The 18,987-nt window shown below is 40.9% G+C and overlaps 1 protein-coding gene across 2 annotated transcripts in view; it reads right to left on the bottom strand.

The window, feature by feature from the left end:
* Positions 1-5,812: 5,812 nt before the first annotated feature.
* TGFBR3 (transforming growth factor beta receptor 3) overlaps positions 5,813-18,987 on the bottom strand; it is a 116,602-nt gene continuing 103,427 nt past the window's right edge. For both annotated transcript variants that reach the window (XM_061379237.1, XM_061379236.1), the window contains exons 14-17: positions 18,556-18,676; positions 14,793-14,828; positions 12,831-12,938; positions 5,813-6,101 (exon numbers count right to left, since the gene is read on the bottom strand). In XM_061379237.1, coding sequence (XP_061235221.1) covers positions 5,983-6,101; positions 12,831-12,938; positions 14,793-14,828; positions 18,556-18,676 — 384 coding nt within the window. In that variant the 3' untranslated portion in view covers positions 5,813-5,982. The remainder of the gene's footprint in view (positions 6,102-12,830; positions 12,939-14,792; positions 14,829-18,555; positions 18,677-18,987) is intronic.

Genomic DNA, 18,987 nt, shown 5'->3' with positions numbered 1-18,987 from the left:
CATGGGATATGCCTGCTTGTACTAAAGGACAGACTGAGAACTCTTTTGAGCCTTTCACCCTATTTACAAAGCAAAGCTGGAAGTGAAATCCTTATAGAGAACTGGGAGCACCAAAGTGCAGGGACTGCACTTTAATTTTAGCAGGCATATCATAAAAAATGGACATGGCTGACCAAACAGAAAGGGAGTTTGCTGAACCACTTAAAGCATATTTAAATACCACCAGTGCTTAACACTCAATAGCCTGATTTTTACAGTACTAACTCAGTTTTTTGTCAGTACACTCTGTTCCTTACCAGAGCTGGCAGTTTACAAGCAGCAGTAAGTAACGTCAGAGTGAAAAAGAGACTCCACCCAAATATCTTTTAACCAATTCTCCAGCAATACGCACCAAAATAATTGGATGGAAAAAACCTTGTCATTTTAAGAAAGTGCAAGAGGAACAATTTTGTGCTGCTTTTCTTCCTCGACTGTCCATAAACCTCTTTATCCTGAACACAGAAAGAGTGCAGCACTAAATGCCAGGCTGCTTGCATAGCAGGCCTGGAGCCACCTTGGTGCACTTCATCTTCTGGACGTGCTGCTTTGAGTCCCTAAAGGCTTCTAGCAAAGAAGAGACTATAAAAACATAAGTTGAGCCGTATCCTTCTTTGGGAAGGTGAAGTGATGTAACTTGATCTTTTTTGAAGCAAAGAATTCAAACAAAGTGAATGCACACAGGTTTGCAAGGCCAGGGCTAGGTCCCGGAGATCTGGGAATACAGTACAAAAATCAAGCTGCAAGCATACTTCCAGCCTCATAAATATCTGCTTTACAACTACAAAGTGACAGCTCTGAAAATGTATCAAAATATTGGCTCCTTCCCCTTTTGTATTATTTTGGAGGGAACACGGCGATAAATCTAATTCTGTTTGAATTTAAAGAGCTCTGGACTGTGTTTTTGCCAAAACTGGCACTTGGTATTTTTTGACTCTCCGAAATGTTTGCTTCAATCGCAACTGCTTGATAGGAACAAACACGCGCAACACTGACACCTCCCCTGTAACATGGGGAGACTCTTACTTCTTAATGTCAAAAAATAATCATGCAAATGTATCACAGTTTGAGGGCTAAAAATTGCATTTTAAAATTGATTCCTCATTTGAAACACTGATCATGCTTTCACGTCATGTTTCAGTTGAAATTCAAATCTTAAAAGGTGAAGAACAGCTCCAGGATCTTTAGGCTGAGAGTCAGCTCTATGGAGTTAATTTCCAAAGGGGAAAAAAAAGTCTTTATGCAGAAACTGAAATATGGTTGTTATGAAGCAATAAATCTCTGCACCTCTGCAAGATGTAAGTCACAGGCAACGTATAAGCTTACAACTGCTTCTAATTACTGGCCTTTTCTGTACTGAAGGAATCTTGATATTTACAAGTAATCATTAAACATTTTAGAACCCTTTCTTGGGGAACTTTCTTTCCTCAGTTAATAACCACAAGCTTTGAATAACCCAGTGAAATACCGCTGAGGCTGGCTCCCCCAGTGTGCTCATAAAGAATATTTTGCACATGAAATACAGGAAACAAAGCAATAAGCAGGACAGTAAACACTCAAATCCTTGCCCTGCTGACACATGGCCAAACTATCTGCTCTAGCACAGGAAGACCCTTCAGTAAGTAATGAAAACACCTCAGCCTTGCTCACGTGGCTCCAGTGTACTTGCAGTCAGGGGTACAACAGCCCAAGGGAGCTCTTCAGGCACAGAACTAACAGCAGACTCCTTGGCTTGACTGTGCTCAAGCCAGGCTTTGTGCAGGATGGGACTGAGGCTGTGCCTCGACATGCAACAACTAAATGCCTGCAGAATCAGAGCTTTGAACTTCAAATTAGAGTGAAGAGCATTTACCTAAATAGATCTACTGGTTTTTGCAAGAAGCCATGATACGGAGAAGCCTGTGGATAAAAGAACACAGAAGGAAAATGGATGTTGCCACCCAAAATCATATACCGCCTTAACACACAGTCCCCACTGAAGTTTATAGGACATAAGGATGCAGCAGTGAGACAGAATTTGATCTGCTGCTGTTGGCCCTGCACAACTTCAAATAAATGAATCACAGCACCAATTATTAATAAATTGATATATACTTTATTATGCATAAGAGACTAAGATGACATGACACTGTGGTTATCAAAACTGTACAACTTTGCATTTCCACAAGTCTCTGAAATACTGAAGGTAATATGAAATACAAATGGGGTGTTCAGACTGGCCACAGGTATTAGCAAGTAAATTTCTCCCATTCTTTGATTTAAAAAACATCTGGCATTTAGATCCTAATGAAATGTACTTATTTAATTCAAACACGAGAATGTTGTGTTAAAAAATGGTAGGAACATGGCAGCAAAGATCTCTATGAACACTCTATGAACACTCATCTCACTATGAACATCCCTACAAATGACAAACGACAATAGGGCAGAACAGTCACCTCACACGAAGGGCTGTCAGCAAACCAACAGTAGAGTCTTCTTGTGAAGTATGAGGTAGATATACGTAACAGAAGGAACAGTACATACAGGAGAAAAAATGGTTACAAAAGGGCAGGGGGAAGGTTACAATCATCAGCATCTACAAACATTTCGCAAAATCCATTTCCAAGTGGAAAATGCTACAAAAATAGCCTAACACAGAAAGATGTGACTTCTCAAAACATGAATATAGTGATGTCCAAAACCAAATGCTGTAAAAGGTTAGACCTAGTGATTAGACAACGCATGACACAACAAGCAGTCTACTTCAGAGTTTAAGTATGCTACCAATAGCTTTTACAGACAAAAGGTGTCCCTTTTAAGCCCAATCCTCCCATTCTTATATAAGAAGTTCCTTTGCAGTCAATTCCATCACGCTACAGTTCACCCCCGCGCCCGTCCCCCTGAAGCCCTGCTTTAAAGCCTCTGCTGGGACAGGAGTGCCTTGCTGCCCTTCCAGCATGGCGAGACCAGGTCTGACAGAGGTGGGAGCCAGTGGCTTTGCAGTTACACATTCACCACACACAGAAACCTGCTGTAGAGACAAATGCCTATGATAAAAGTAGAGCTTATAGGTGGATCAGTACTCTGAACTGCAGGCAGCTACCAGCTGCTGGGAAGTACTATCCACTTTCATTATAAAGCTATTATCTGGGAATGCCCGGGTTTGGTTCTCTCTCTCCGTCTTTACTGAAGCAGAAATGGGTGTTCCATCTGCTAATTAAGCGTAGTTTTGGTAACCTCCAATAGGTAATTAGTTCAGATCGATTAAAATGTCTGAATAGCTGAGTACACCGTGTTCAGTTCATTTAAATTGTATTTCAAATACAAGGCAACAAATTGAATCTTTCATCTTTCTATATTTTTGGTGTATCCAAAGGTAAATATAAATCTGTAAATTACTTTAAAATTTTTTTTAATAAAAAACATTGATAATGTTTCTCTCAAAAATATACAATTATCTATTTTACATAAAAGTTTTCAACCTGTCCATCCCAACAACCAAATCCAATACTTCCTATGAGAAACTACTTAATAAAATATCTGAGAAAGGAAAGGCTTAAAACAGGGAAAAGAATTTACAAGATATATAAATTTCACAGTAATTGAAATTAAACATTTCATATAGAGTAACTTACATTTATCTAAAACATTTAAATATATCTTTATACAGAAATTTAATGTAGTAAAATATAGCTATGATTGAACTTAAAAGACTCTAGTCTTCTTTGAAGACATCTTTAAAGACTTTACACATAGAATATGCTTATACAATACATTCTGCTGAAGGTTAGGCAAAGCGCTTTCTTTTCAACCACAAAGGAGGCACATTCGTCCTCCCAACATCTCGTAACATCCTGCATCCCCTTAAGTATAAGAATAACTACACTTACATGTTATCCTCCTGATGGTACCAGCACAGCTCATTGGCCTGGTAACATAAACCACTTTTGGTATAAGCAACTCTATACACTGGCCATCTGCAAGGACTCCAAGAATAGCCATAACATGTAGAGCTGGGCATGTGCTTGTACTAGCAAGGACAAGGTGTGTAGTTACTCGTATGCATAAATGCTTGCAGGATTAGTAACAGATTTGATTGAAAATGAGTAATATTCCACCTGATCCTGGGCACTTACATCTATTGCATATCTTGCACTTTGACCATCCTGGCATCAGCAAGGCACAAGTGTAGAATCAGCAAAAGAAATCTGCAGCTCAGACTTCAGAGCAGACTATCACTCTAGTGTAATGAATTCCTTTCTCCTCTTGCAGAACACAGGTAACCTTCGCTACAATTAATGAAAGTTACTGATCTCGTTTTTAGAGGAAAACTATGCTTGTTTTTCTTCAGAAGGAGAAGGATCAGTAGAACACATCACAATTACAAAGTGGCAACATAACAGTCAGACAATTACACATTAAAAGTGTCTTTTTTTCATTTGGCATTGATTTGGAGGTCAAAATATGGCAATGACACTAAAAAAATACTGTGGCAATTAGGACCTTTCTGCCATTTCCATATTCCAACACTACTTTGGGAATATCCAATTGCAATGTTCATACACCAGTCTGATACAAAACTGCACAACTATCTTAATAGCTTCATTTTCATGCAGTGTTCTGCACAAACAGGCTGTACTGCACATTCTTTGTGCCCTCAAAACCATCCCTTATTTCAAGGGGAATTTGGGCTAGCTAGAGGAACAGAACCAAATCACCTGTTCTATCTCCTCTACCTACCATAAACTGAAGAGAGAGCTGTTTTTTAATATATCTATCTATATATATATATATACGCATTATATATTTTATGTGAGGAAGGAACACTAACCTAATTTCCCAATTGTTAAAGTGGTAAGTTAAGTTAGGCTCTGTATACATAGGTATACGTCTATTTGCATAAAAACATTGCCATTAAAGGTACACACATCTATGTTAGTGCACAAGACCATTATTTGTCTTAATGTCTGTGTGTGCCTCGATTTGGTATAGGATATTAAAAACCTCTGTTGTTTAAAGAGCTTTGGCCCAAAGAACAAGAAAGGGAATGTTAGAGTGTGCTCCTCTCCAATTAGCAAATCAATACATAGTAAACCAAAAATACCTGGAACAAACTTGAAGCTGCAAACACAACAGGAAAGCAAATGAGATGCTGTAGCTGTAAGCTGAACAAAACAAAGATCACTCAAAAGTAGCTAAACATAGCTGAAGTAATAGAATGTTATTAACCAAAGAGATCTGACCTTGAGGCTTTCTTGCTTCTGACAAGTAAAAATCTTTTGACCTAAGATTATCTTTCTTTTGCTTATGTTGTGTAGTGATAGGATAAGGGGTAACAACTTTCAGCTGAAAGAGGGTAGATTAAGATATTAGGAATAAGTTCTTTACTGTGAGAATGGTGAGGCCCTGGGGCAGGGTGCTCGGAGAAGCTGTGGCTGCCCCATCCCTGGCTGTGTTCAAGGCCAGGCTGGACAGGGCTTGGAGCAACCTTGTCTAGTGAAAGGTTTCCCTGCCCGTGGCAGGGGGTTGGAACTAGATGATATTTAAGGTCCCTTCCAACCCAAACCATTCTATGACTCTAGGATTGAAATCCTGTAATTAATACCTCATGTCAATGAGAAGGCTTAGGGAAGGAAAAAGTCATACAGACAAAGCAGCATTTTCCCAAACTGGCATAGATTTCACATTGAGGGTCCACAGACCCATAGAACAGGTTGCAGTACTGTAAAATTAGTAGCTTTGTCACATGTTGCACAACATCCTATAGAAGATCCAACAGGCTGTGTTTACACACTCACACACACAGTGGCTTCCCCAAAAGAAAGTCTTTTTCCTTTTTTTTTTTGTAGAAAAATCCCTCCTCTTTTTTCCTTTTCTTTCCCAAAAGCAATCCTTTTAACTTAAAAAAGCTGATGTCCACACACAGTCCTTTGAACCTATGCCCTCCTACGTGCCTCCGCAGTGTTAGGTGGCACTGCTGCTGGAGCAGGGGGTGCTCTGCGTGCTGCCGATGCTGTGTGCTGCACTGCTGTTTTCAGAGGCTGGCGGGGATGTAGGCACCTGCTGCCTTCCCGTGCTTTCTCCTGAGGGAAAGGGAAGACAAAAAGTGGGGTTGGGAGAAGGGAAATAGAAAATGTTAGTTGTCATGAAAAGCAATACTCCATTCCTCCCCAGTCTTCCTCTTCTGGTGGTTTGTATTGCCCACCCAAATATCTTGGGTGACAGTCATAGAATCATAGAATAGTTAGGGTTGGAAAGGACCTTAAGATCATCAAGTTCCAACCCCCCTGCCGTGGGCAGGGACACCTTGCTCTAAACCATATCACCCAAGGCTTCGTCCAACCTGGCCTTGAACACTGCCAGGGATGGAGCATTCACAACCTCCCTGGACAACCTATTCCAGTGCCTCACCACCCTAACAGGAAAGAATTTCCTCCTTATATCCAATCTAAACTTCCCCTGTTTAAGTTTTAACCCATTACCCCTTGTCCTACCACTACAGTCCCTAATGAAGAGTCCCTCCCCAGCATCCCTATATGCCCCCTTCAGATACTGGAAGGCTGCTATGAGGTCTCCATGCAGCCTTCTCTTCTCCAGGCTGAACAGCCCCAACTTTCTCAGCCTATCTTCATATGGGAGGTGCTCCAGTCCCCTGATCATCCTCGTGGCCCTCCTCTGGACTTGTTCCAACAGATCCATGTCCTTTTTATGTACTGCTGAAAATGTTACTAGACTTTGACACCTGAGCATTGCACACGGGGAAAACAATACAGCTGTTTTCTTAAGCATTTTAAAAGCAGCTGATGAAAACTGCCAAGATAGACACTATCTTCTGTTGTCAGCTGTCACTCAAATGGGTCCCGTTACATGACTCTGATCTCTTTATAGTTTTGCTGTTTCATGAAAAAAGGCCAATGAAACGTAGGGCTTTAGTTTTAACGTCAGCTTATAGAGCAGCATACTCAGTTAAAAGTGGGGCTGAAGACAATGTTCTTCGATCAGCTGGACACCACACACCCTGAGACATGGCCAGTTTTCTTCATGTACAAAACCAACAAGCTACCCTGCAAGCTTGACTTGATTTACTCCAAGTATAATTTGCAGGAAGTTCCCCTATAGCTACCACAGTACATGCATCACTTACAACCTCAAGTGAGAAGTCTCACCATTTCTTGTTAATTGTTTACTGATGGTAAATTCAAAGCTCTTTGTTACTTGCACTGCCAAATCAAGCACTAGGAGTTAAAGCCATATTTATGGCTTCTGATAAAACCTAGATTTCTGTCTGCTCACCTCACACCTCTCTGGCACCTGTGGCTCAGATGCTATGAAAAAAATCCAGGTCTCAACTAAGGTGGAAGTAAAAATTACGTGAATACCTAACAGATCATAAAGAGGCCATGTAGGAAACCACAACTGACATTTTTAAAGTTACAGCGCTCAAAATCTGCAACCTTAGCAATATTAAAATAGTCTCTTCAAAACAGATGGCAAGACTAAGTTTGTATGACATGCACTGTAGCTGGCCCCTCCCTTGAACTCCTCTCTCAGGCTGCAAAGCTGTGATCTAAGCAGCAGTAACAGACTGCTGCTGCTTGAGCTGCAGACCAACCATGGCAGCCAGTGCCAGCAAAGGAGCAAGACGGAAACATTTTGCCACATCATGGGCAGGGATGACTGGGAAAAAAAATAATCAAAGGCTGTTGCATCTCCTGCCTCATGAGTTTATAGTGACACAGTTCTGCTCTACATTGCCCTGATGCCATGCGCTAGTTCTGCAGAGTCCAGTTTTTCTTCCCTGCTCAGGATTTGGTAAAGTTCTCATTAGCCGGTGTCTGCTTCAGTGACAGGTTGAAGGCTGGAAGCACAGCCTGCATCCAGAGGGTTACAGAGCAGGGACGAGCCAGCTTCCTCCCCCAGGAGCTGCTCTGGCACATCCCCATGCCCTGTGTGCTGCTGCCCAGCTGCCAGAGCCCCATGCTCCTCCGGAATGCGGCTGCGGAGGAAGTGTGCCTTTAACACTTTGTGTCTCGGGCCATAAGATGTCCTTCTGCAGGCTGCTCAGTATTCAGAGGTCTGCTACAAACAAGGGAGCTCTGAGCACTCCTCACAGCAGAGGCTGCATCTGAACTTTGTAATGGGAACCAGCAGGTTCGCTGTTAGCTTACGCCACAGCTGTAAGTGCACCGAAGGCCCCACCACACACAGCTCTTGCCTTACACCCCACTGGCTTAGGAATGGGGAGGAAAGGGGGGACGGGACAGGACAGTGAAACAACAGACTAAACCACTAAACCACATCGCCCAGGAGACCAATGAAATGCTCAAAAAGAGGACGAGGATCTCACTCTTAAATTCAAGCACTCAGCCCGGCATCTACTCTTGTGAGCAGATTTTGATTCTCTTTTCCCCAGTGTAAGAAATATCTATGTAGCTTGCTCACGAGCAGCAGATTTCTGCTGCAGGTCAGAATCTATCCTCAGTTGTCAGTAAATAAACCGAGTTTCAGCTCTAATTTGCATTGGAAATAGCTTTGCAACCCATCACAGGAAACTGTAGCAAACCAGTGCCTGTGTTATTATACTGTAAAAGCTTTCATGAGCCTTGTTTGGATGCCTTCCCCTCGCAACTCGCTCCCTGCTCCTCCAGTTGTTTGTGTACAAGTCTTCCTTCTTTTTGTACTACAGGATATATTTACAAAGGCAGTGATAAGCAAACTCCCCTTCATTAAAGCAAAACAAGCGAACACAAACATGAGAAAGCAGTGAGGCAGTGAACCCTACCCCGGCAGCAGGAGGAGAAGCTGTGATGGGCGTGCAGAGGAGCCGCAGCTCCCCCGGCAGGGCCCCTGTCAGCCCTCCCTGCAGCTCCGCTGTCACCCATTTTACAAACCACATGGTTACACACAGCTCTACGTCAGCCTCGGCATGGCAATACAATCTGCATGCATTTAGCCATAAATTCACTTATAAGCTAAACACATATTGGTTTTGTTTTATGGCAGAGTGACAAACGCAGTGCTGGGGTCCCTATGTGAGCCCAACAGTTTGCTTTACTCTTCCCAGCTCCTCTGGAAAGCATCTTAGGAGGAACCTTTCCTTTGGTTTGGGATAGGAGCCCCCTTCCCTCTGCTGTAATTCAATTGCCTCTGAAGCACCTCATCTCTAGAGCATAATCAGCAGCTCTGATACACCAAACATTTGTCAAACAATAACAAATTCTCAATGTCCTCAAGCAAAAAACAACCCAAATTCCAGGGACGTTATGAACGCAGTCTAGTAACCACATCTGGACTGGCTGACTTTGCCTGCATTTTATTTCCTCAACACCTAGCTAATCTGTAGTGAAGATTTCTTAAAGAATATTCACAAAAGGATGTAAAGAGATGTAAACTATCACCGTGAAGGCATTTTCCATTTGCCTTTTTCATGTAAACAGCTTCATGTATCTCATCTTCCTGAACCAGAACTGCTCAAAATGGACATGTCTCATTTATTGATGGTAAACAAGCTTTTACCCATCTGAATGCGACAACATGCACTTTATTATTCACACTTAGGAAAGCTGCCAGTTGTACTCCCTGTCCAGGAAGTCTGAATGTTTGCTTTTCTATCTCCATTTGCCAAATATAATTGGTTGCTATGTTAGTTTATTTTAAATCAGATCCATAAAAAAGGGAGCAGTGGGGGAGGAGAGACGCTTTTAACTTTCCAGATTTTGGAACATTTTACCCTCTATACTTGCAACACTGCCTGGAGAAGGAAAAACACACTTCCTAAGAGAATGAAGCGACTGATATCCTCTGTAACACAGTTTACATGGATTAGCAGTCTCACTAACTCATCAGACTTGCACACATCCCTTCCTAAACACAGTCAGTTATTCCTACAACAGATACTACCTTGACAGATATTTATCTGGTTACATTTTGAAAGTCTGCATCCATGCACACTGCAACTTTTGTGCTTCCTAAAAACAGCCAGGTAAATTGGGTTAATTGTGGCAAATCTCTGCTACCTTCCCTTTGTTCCTCTCCAGCAGAACCCACACAACTGTGGAAAGCTTTCAGTCACGTTCTATGTCCTTTCACTGACTGGAGAAAGAAAAGTATGGAGTCATTTTGCAGAGCAGTTAGCTAAAATTCCTTCTCTGTTGCTGTAATCCTAGCCTTCCCTCTCTCTTCCTCTACTACCTGTGTATCTTAGGACATTTGTACTCCATTATTAATTGTTTCAGAGAGCCTGGAGTATTCTAAAGCATAGTTCTCATGCTCTGGCAGAAGTTGTCCATGACTGAAATCACCAAACCCCACATGTAGGGAAACCACAAACAAACCCTCAACACAACAATCCTCCTTTAATATCTGGGGATGAAATTCTACTTCTTTTATAGTTCTCTTCTGCTGTCAATTGTTTGAGATTTAAATGTTAATGGCCTATCAATGAACAAACCAGCTCCTTTATGTAAAGCTTTCTCTATGCTAGAATGAATCTGACAGTAGAGACATAGTGATAAAAGCCTTTTGCTGTATTTCATACAGGACTATAGCAATAAAAAATACCTTTCTTCAGAAATTCCCAGTTGCCATTCTCCACCAGCAGTAGTCTTTGTCGATGCTCTTGAGCATCAGCTAAATACTTTAGAATGAGCTCCTATGTTTCAACCTTTGGTCTGAAGTACGTTAGAAACCCCTGTGCTACTTGCAACAAAAGATGGGATTTCAGAGCACAATTCAATGCATGAATTCTCTAATGGCAGAAGACAGCCACTCTGTAGATGAAATTTAGAATATCTCCCTCCTCGTCCCCCCCCTTTATTTTAATAAAGGCCTGCAGCTAGCTCCAGAATGTTTCCACAGCAGCTGGATTATCTTGTCTGCCACAGCAGTTGGCCTTTAAGAGACTGTCCCTGCCAGAGCCTTCACTGCACTCTGCTGCAAGCTGTGCTTTGGAGATAGAAGATCCTATGCACAGAAGAATTATGTGCACAGGAACACAGGTTCACTTTCACAATCCTTTCAGAATCTGAACCACATGTTACTAGGTATTTTTTATCATTTCTGCAAATCTCTGATGAGTTACAATGTCCCCTTCCTTTCTTTTCTTCTCACTACTTTTGTCTGGCTTTTTTCTCCACTTAGTTTCATCTCTCAAACACAAAGCAAGAGCAGCTGCTTGCTCTACTACTTGCATGCAGCCACTGTGATGTACTTTGTTAATGTAACTCTTTAATGGGATTGGTCCAAGTGCTATTGTTCCTGAAGGATTTATCATGTTGGCTCCTCAGTGTTCCTTGACTACTGACACACAACATGTGTCTACATGTGTCTCTGTTCTATATGTGAACAGAGACAGAACTTCCATATATAACTTCCAATATAAATTATATTACTTTAACAATGCTTAATTTTATGTTAATAAAATCTACCTATTTGGAAACTATCTTCTTAACTTACACATTCACTCACTGAAATTGCACTTTGCTTCCACAATGTTTCAATAGTATATGAGGCAGAATTATACTGTTTATACATATTATCACAACCTTTAAATTTTCCACATCTCAATTCCAAACAAGCTTTGTGCACAGCTGATGCATTGAGAAGTATTAAACTGCTTACACAAAACTCTTGTACTGCCAACTAGAAAAAAAAAACACATAGGTTTTGGGTTTTTTTTCCAAATTAACATAAGCTCCTGGGTCATAATATTTACAAAAGCTCTGACCAACAGTGCTGGATGCTCACTCCTAAATAGCCTCCATGAGGTTTTAGATGTTGAAAAAACCTGTGGTGGGTTAGAGGAGAATTCCCGTGTCCCAGAGACTCATAGGTTTGAAGTAACTGACTTCATTTCCCCCCCATCCAGAGATCTTGGAAGGGTCTTGTCAGGTCAGAAGTGGAAGCAGTTGGGAATCCAGCAGGCTGTATGGATCCTGAAATACCCATAATCCACCAGCACTCAAAATAAGATGTTGCAAATCAAAGCCCCATCAGTGTCCAGTCTTTGTCCATACCACCCTGCAGATTACATGCAACGAAGTTCCCAAAACTCTCTCTTCTTTCGATACAGTACTGTGTTTCTGCTAACTTATGCAAAAAAAAATTCTAAGATACTGAAAAACCACCTATGCATCAAGGCTGCACCAATTCAGGCACATTCCTGGTTATTTGGTTGGACAAAATTAAGTGAGAAGACACTCAACTTCTATCAATTTAATGTCACAGTTGAAGAATGGAGGAATAAATAATTGGGGGAAAATTTCTATGTAAGCAAAGCACAGGTAACATTTTCAAGTCTAGAAACATTCAGAATACATCTATGTAAATAAAGCATTCTCTCGGCCATTTGGCCCACTACTCATACTGATCACATCGCATTCTCAGTCACATCAGCCTAATTTAGTAACTGCAAGAAATTTTTTAAGGAGGAGTATGGGAACCAAAAGGGATCCACTGACTGAAACATGAACTGAATCTGAAATACAGAGATGCTACTAATGATTATGCACAAGGAATACTCAGTGTCATTCATGTCCCAAGTGAGTTTTCAAGATCTGCATTTAAAATTATTTCAGCAAATTTCAAATCATGTTCATAACATGTAACATGATTCCATCCCTTTAGGGAAGGGCAGGTTTCAATCTGCCAGTACGCACCAACAGGCTCATGGGAGGAGGTGCTGGAAACACCCTAGTAAGAGCAGAGAGCAAGGAACAAAGCCCAGGATAGCCTCTGCAAGGTGGGAGGAAAGGGAAGACCACATTTCCTGCAGCATGATCTGCACTAAGGTCTATGGGAGCCCTCACCCTTACCTGTGCGAGAGTAGATGAACCAGAGTGCTCCTGTTAGCAGGGCGCCGATTACAAATGCTGCAAAGGCAATGCCCACCACAGTCAGCGTGTCCAGCCCGTAGAACACAGCTGCAAAGGTAAATACACGTTATGAGTACTTCTCATATTCAGTGGCAATAGTGGTTTATAAAAATTCATCTCATACTTTCATGGGAAAGACTTTTACAAATTCATAATTAATTAAGCACTATTTTAAGGAACAGACGAGCTGATTTGCATCAAGGAAATAAAAGTGATGCTTTCAGACACTGGCTTCACTCCAAGCAACTGTTCCACATCGCAGAGGAAAAACCCACCTCAGCACACCCAAATCTGGAAAATGTTGCAAAAATTATGCATTTTCAGTTGACATTAATAACTTGCCTTCAATTATATATCCATTTATTTTACAAATTATTTCTAAAGGGCTGAGATTTTTAGCAAAAGATGCTTTTTATTTAAATGCCCTAATACTCAAGCAAACTTTCCCCTACATCTCCAACAAATTCAGTCTGAAATCTAGGTGGGGAGCGGAACTGCTGTTAAGAGGAAAGAGATGCCAGCAAAAAGTCAGTGAAAACATAAATAGAAACAATTGTTTTTCACATTTGGCAATGCTTTCAATAACTGAAATTAAATCCAGAGCACAAAAATAGAAGCATACACACACGCAAATAACATTCTAGGGGAGAGGCCCTTTTGCAGTGCCATTTCCAGGGCAACAGCATCTGGTTCCTGCATGTATTGCCCCCCAGTGTTAACCAGCCAAACAGTGAAACTTGGCTTTTGTGGTTTTCTTTTTGGTGATTAGAAATACTTAAAAAAAAAAAAAAATCACCACTTTTAGTGATCATTTGGGGGAATTTCTTCTCACAAAATTGATTTCTAGTTTCAGTATTTTTAATGTCTCCCAGTGCACAAAATGGTTTAGGCCAATGATTAACATTTTACTAAGTTGGCCAGGAAATGAGCCGACTGGATCTTCTCAATAGTATCCTTCAGTGGAATTTCAGTTCTCAAACCACAACCAACACCCTCACTTTACATGTGCCTGCATCCAGCAGATGTCCCTGTGGACATCCCTCAGTCCAAAACCTCCTGAGTTCCTGAGGGTCTTCTGGCAAATGTCTTCTCCAACAGTTCCTATTGGCAAGGGCCTTCAGGACTCACTTCTGGGTGCCTGTGACCAAGTTTGCATATGCAATAGCTGACAGATAGTGGCTTAGAAGGTTTTTTTCTCCCAGAAGCATCATTTCTCATTCCCCTTGCTATTTTGAGCAAATTTAGCCCCAAAGACATAGGGACAAGGGCAGAGGAAAAAAAAAAACACCCTTCTTTGCACTTCCTCTTCTCTATCAATTCTTGATTTTGGCTATAAATCATCTTCACCTTCCTGTTTACTACTGTCTTCTAGTGATGCTTCTCTCCTTTTCTTCCCTTGCTATTGACCCTGATAAATTCACCACATCAAGACAACAGAAAACCCAGAGAATTTAATCCATATCAAGTCAGTGATCTCATCTCCAGCATGACCTGTAAGTGCTGGTGCCAGAGTAACTGGGGATGTGGCCAGCTGTGGTGCAAGGTAGGAGCGAGGTTTGAAGTAGAACATGGGAGCTCCATCAGTTGGCATTGATGCTGAAATGCTGGTATAGGGAAGCAGTGAATGGGGAAACAACAAACACACATCAGCAAATGCACTTCCTAAGGCTGCACGGTGTTTCCCCAGATCTGATTTGCACATGTACAAAAAGTCACAGCCCTTCACTCTAAACGCTGATCGGAATCTTTCAATCAACAATACAGTCAGAATTCTGTCTTGTCCCAGAATTTCACATGCACACACACACGCTCAGAAAGCTTTAAGATAATTTTCTTCATTGCTCTAATACTCTCTAGATAAAAGTTTAAGGCTTAAAAGAGATCTATTCAAGAGTTACTTACGTGGCTGTCTCACATTTGGCTTTGGAAGGGAAGAATCTAATTAAAAACAAAGAAAGAAAAAAAGAAACAAACCATTAATCAGAGTTCCACATACAGCTTACAAACTATGCAAGCAACCTTCAAGACCTGATCTGACATAAATGCATTAACTGTAATCTTTACAAACTAGGAATTGCAGGAAAACCAGCCCAAATTCAATAATCTTGCTCAGCTCAGAAGAATTCTGTTCGTGTATTGATCACTCCTTGGAGAAACACATCTATAGTACAGTTCATGCATCATATGTTTTGCTGGCAAGTACACTGCAATTTTTCACACCCAGATGTCATCAGGTCTGACCTGTACTAACTCTGGTTATTCCTACATGGAGCTCTTAAAGATTTTGTACAGATTGCAAAGGCTGGTTTTAAGGTGATTACATTCATCTGAGTATTCACTAATGACAAACTTGAGATACCAGTAAGCTATATCACAAATATTCAATCAAACACTGGCTTCCACAACTGAAGAAAAGTCAGTATTATGGCATGATACACCCTGCTTTGTCCAAACTGCATGAGTATGCATTGATTCACAGTTTCCTGAGTATATCCTACTTGGTATTTTGCTTTAGAAGTTTGGTGATATAATGATATATAAGAAATAAATGCTCATAGCTATTATATCAAAGCTATTATTCTTGGCAAGAATATCAAATATCATCATTATTATCATCATGTAACAGAAAGAGACAAGTAAACATATACTTAAAAATGAAGAATTTTCCCTTCTTTTGATAACTGGCTTCTCTTATCTTTCTCCAAATATGCCACCTCAAGCAGAAGAGCCAGAGATTCTGGCTTCGGCCCCAAGGACCTGTTTGGTCAGCTGCAGTTTGTTTCTGGACTGCCCAGTAACCTAGGGATCTCATTTAAATTCTGGCATATCTGAGTGTGTTCAGTGCAACAGCTGTAAAAGGATTTGGTAAGACTGTGTCCCAGTAGTTGTTTTTGTATCTTTAGCAACTGAGAAAAAGAACTGTTTAACTACTATCTAAACACAGCAGCTCAAAAATACTGCAAATAAGTATGTTAAATTACCCTTAAACCAAGGCCATGCTTCTACTTTCTGAACCCCAAATGGCAGCACTACCCTACAAGATCATTAGGCTTGCATGTGCCTACAACATCCAAAAAAAGCATTTTATTCGTTATCTGTGTGATTGTCACTTGTTCTAACACACAGCAAAAGTGTAACTTAATGCAAGATTTGTGAGGACGGCTGGACTGAAACCAGGGAGCACTGAATAGCACAAACATAGGTAAGGGCACTATCAGTTTGTCCAAACACTCCACCAGCATATTCCAAGTGCCAAGAAAATGCCTTCTGAGCTGAGGGGAGAATGAACTTTTCATGCTCATTCTGCCACTGGCCTCTCTACAGAGGCTATAAAGTCCGTTAATGATAGGCTGCATTGTCCACTATCAATTCTCCCCAGTCATCCAGCTCTTACACATATTTTAATGTGATTTGCTCAGTGCAACACAGAAGCAGCAGGAATCCTTAAGGTCCAGGAAAAGCATCCAAGTTAGAATAACCAGCAGCCAGTCTTGAGAAATTATCATGATTTTCTACAGCTTCACAGCATAGAGGCACTTGTTAGCTGCTCACCTGACCTCCTTTCTATGATCTCTCTCCTTTTGCTGTGGAAATAATAATCTATAGTTTCCACACTTCACAAAAATCTGAACAATTGGTAGATTATTTCTACAGAAGAACACCTATTTCTGAGCATTTAAAGGGCCACCATTGAATATGCCTCTCATTGAAGTGGGGGAGAGTATGTGCATGAAATGCAGGAATGCAAAGGCAAAGAATGTGGCATGGAGTTTTAGACACTTCCATTGGGATCTACTGCAATAATGTAAGCAACTGAGCTTGGAAATAACTAACAAAATTAGGAGGAGAATTATTCCCATTCAGACACACAGTTCTGGTTTCTATTACAGTCAATGAGTCATAAGCCTGTGTTGGAAGAACAAAAGACAGCACCTTTGCAATGACCAGCTTGTTCTGACTTTTGAAATGTCAAGTGCATGACTTCTGCATTTAGCTCAGAAAAAAGATCCAATGGCAGTAACTCACGTAAGATGCTTTACAACAACGAAAGCTGGCCTGTTCCCACGAAAGCAAATGAAGGACACCACACCTCTGAAATATCAATTCACCTGTTCAGTATTTCTTCTCCAAATCTTACGTTCGCATATTGGCCAACAATGGCATTTGGTTTTTAGAAAGAGGCTGCTTGATTCACTGCAGAACAACTGCATACCAACAAAGCTATGCTGCTAATGTGCCGCTTTGTATGATGTCTGAAAGCTGTGATATGCTGGAGAGATTTCCACCAAACACCCCACAATTAGACTAAATCATCCACAATGCAACAAAATGCTCTATCACACTGGTGTCTTGTAACTAATCTTTATAAATTTAGCTCATCTTTGCACACTGAGAGCTTGTGCCGCTCACAAAGACAACATTCTCATTGAAGCCTGGGACGGGAACTACGCACAATGCTCCACACATCAGAAGGGCAAGACAGCTCAGAGTACAAGTCTGTTTATTGAAGGCTTAACTTCAGTTGCAGGATTTACTCATTCCCAATAGAATAACCACTAGGAAAATAAGAGAGCTTTGCAAAAATAAAAAGTTGCAGAATTGGGCCCACAGCACAGTTTGCATTCTACCACACTGACAGGCCTTTAATTCAGAGTGGATCTGATCTGTAAATTTGTAAAACCCCCAAAACTAAATATGAGCTGACTTGCAGAGTTAAACAGAAGCAGTTGTTGCTTATTTCCCCTAGCAATGCTGTATGGAACTTTACATTGTTTGAAGACTAAAAAGCATGCACTGTACAAGGGACATTAAAGGACTTCCGATCTGCATCCTTTTGACACTCCCCAGAAAGCATTTCAAGGGTCAAACAGCCTTTGGACATAATTGGAAGATTTTAATGTGCAAGTGAAGCTACAAAAAGTTCTGCTTAAATTCCCATGCTAATATAAAGAAAGGAAAAGACAACACATATTTTCTTCTCCACATGCACCAGAACGTGACTGATGCTGCAAGAGGGATTTACTACGAAAAACTTTCAAATTTAACGTAACTGTGAACACAATTCCTACTTCCCATCACTCTCAGGGCATAATCTTAAACTAGAGTCAAGTCCCATCGTGCTGTCTGGTATTATCTCGTAACGCTCTTCAGCATTTCCAGCTCCTTCAACAGCCACACTGGTGAGGTTTTTCCTTAAAGATTATAGAATCAAACAAGCCCGAAAGTGGAGCTAAAATCCCTTTGTGCATCTCACCTTTTGCTCTGAGTATCAGGCTTTAGAGTCCCCAGTACTCTGAAATTCCATTGTTGTCATTCTTAAATATGTATTTACATGCAAAGTGAAGAAATAATACAACAGGGAGAAGAGTACTGCCTTTGATCTCTGACCAACTAGAAGTTGCTGCAAGTACTATTAATAAATATTCATACTTCTCAAAACCGCTCTGGTGTAGGATGGTATTCTTTCCACAATGCCTGTCAAAACCACATGCCCAGAGATCAGTAACAACAGTCAAAAACCAGCAATGAACTGCCATGATGATTGCTGCCATGGAGATGTCTCAACTAGTAACACCTTACAAACACAGTGTCGTAAGATCAAACAATGCCACATGGAGCACTCCAGCATTTCAAGCAGCTGTATCTTACACAACAGTACAAGTACCTTCTGGTTTTCCTTCATGTGATACTACAACAAGGGGCTTGGTGAAGGTTTTCTTGTTGTGCATCATAGCCAAAATCATATCCACATTGAGAGAAGTGCAAGCTTCATCAGGAGGAATGCACTGCAAGTGGAAGAAGCAGTGCATGAGGTCAGAGAAAGTCACCCATTGCCAGCTCCACAGTTGCCCCATCATCAGTTTTATCCTATATTCTTTACCAAAAAAAGAGGATAACCTCCAAAAAACCCCATATAATGTACTGGCACAGGTAATTCTTAGCTGTGCTTCAGGACACAACCTTTGCCTTCATTAAGGATCCTTTGACCTTCATGACAGGTGTTACTATTGAACTCAAAAAGTAGTAATTATTTTATGATAAATCTGTTTTTAAAAACCTGGTAGCCAAAACTGTAGCTCCCAACACGTGTTGATCA

This window comes from Neopsephotus bourkii, unplaced genomic scaffold, assembly GCF_033783945.1.
Source record: "Neopsephotus bourkii isolate Nb327-2 ecotype Australia unplaced genomic scaffold, CSIRO-AGI_Nbou_v1 NB_1768, whole genome shotgun sequence".
In the NCBI taxonomy this organism is placed as follows: Eukaryota; Metazoa; Chordata; class Aves; order Psittaciformes; family Psittacidae; genus Neopsephotus; species Neopsephotus bourkii.
The sequence above is the reverse complement of the archived record's forward strand: the minus strand, read 5'-3'. Positions and strand labels throughout refer to the sequence as shown.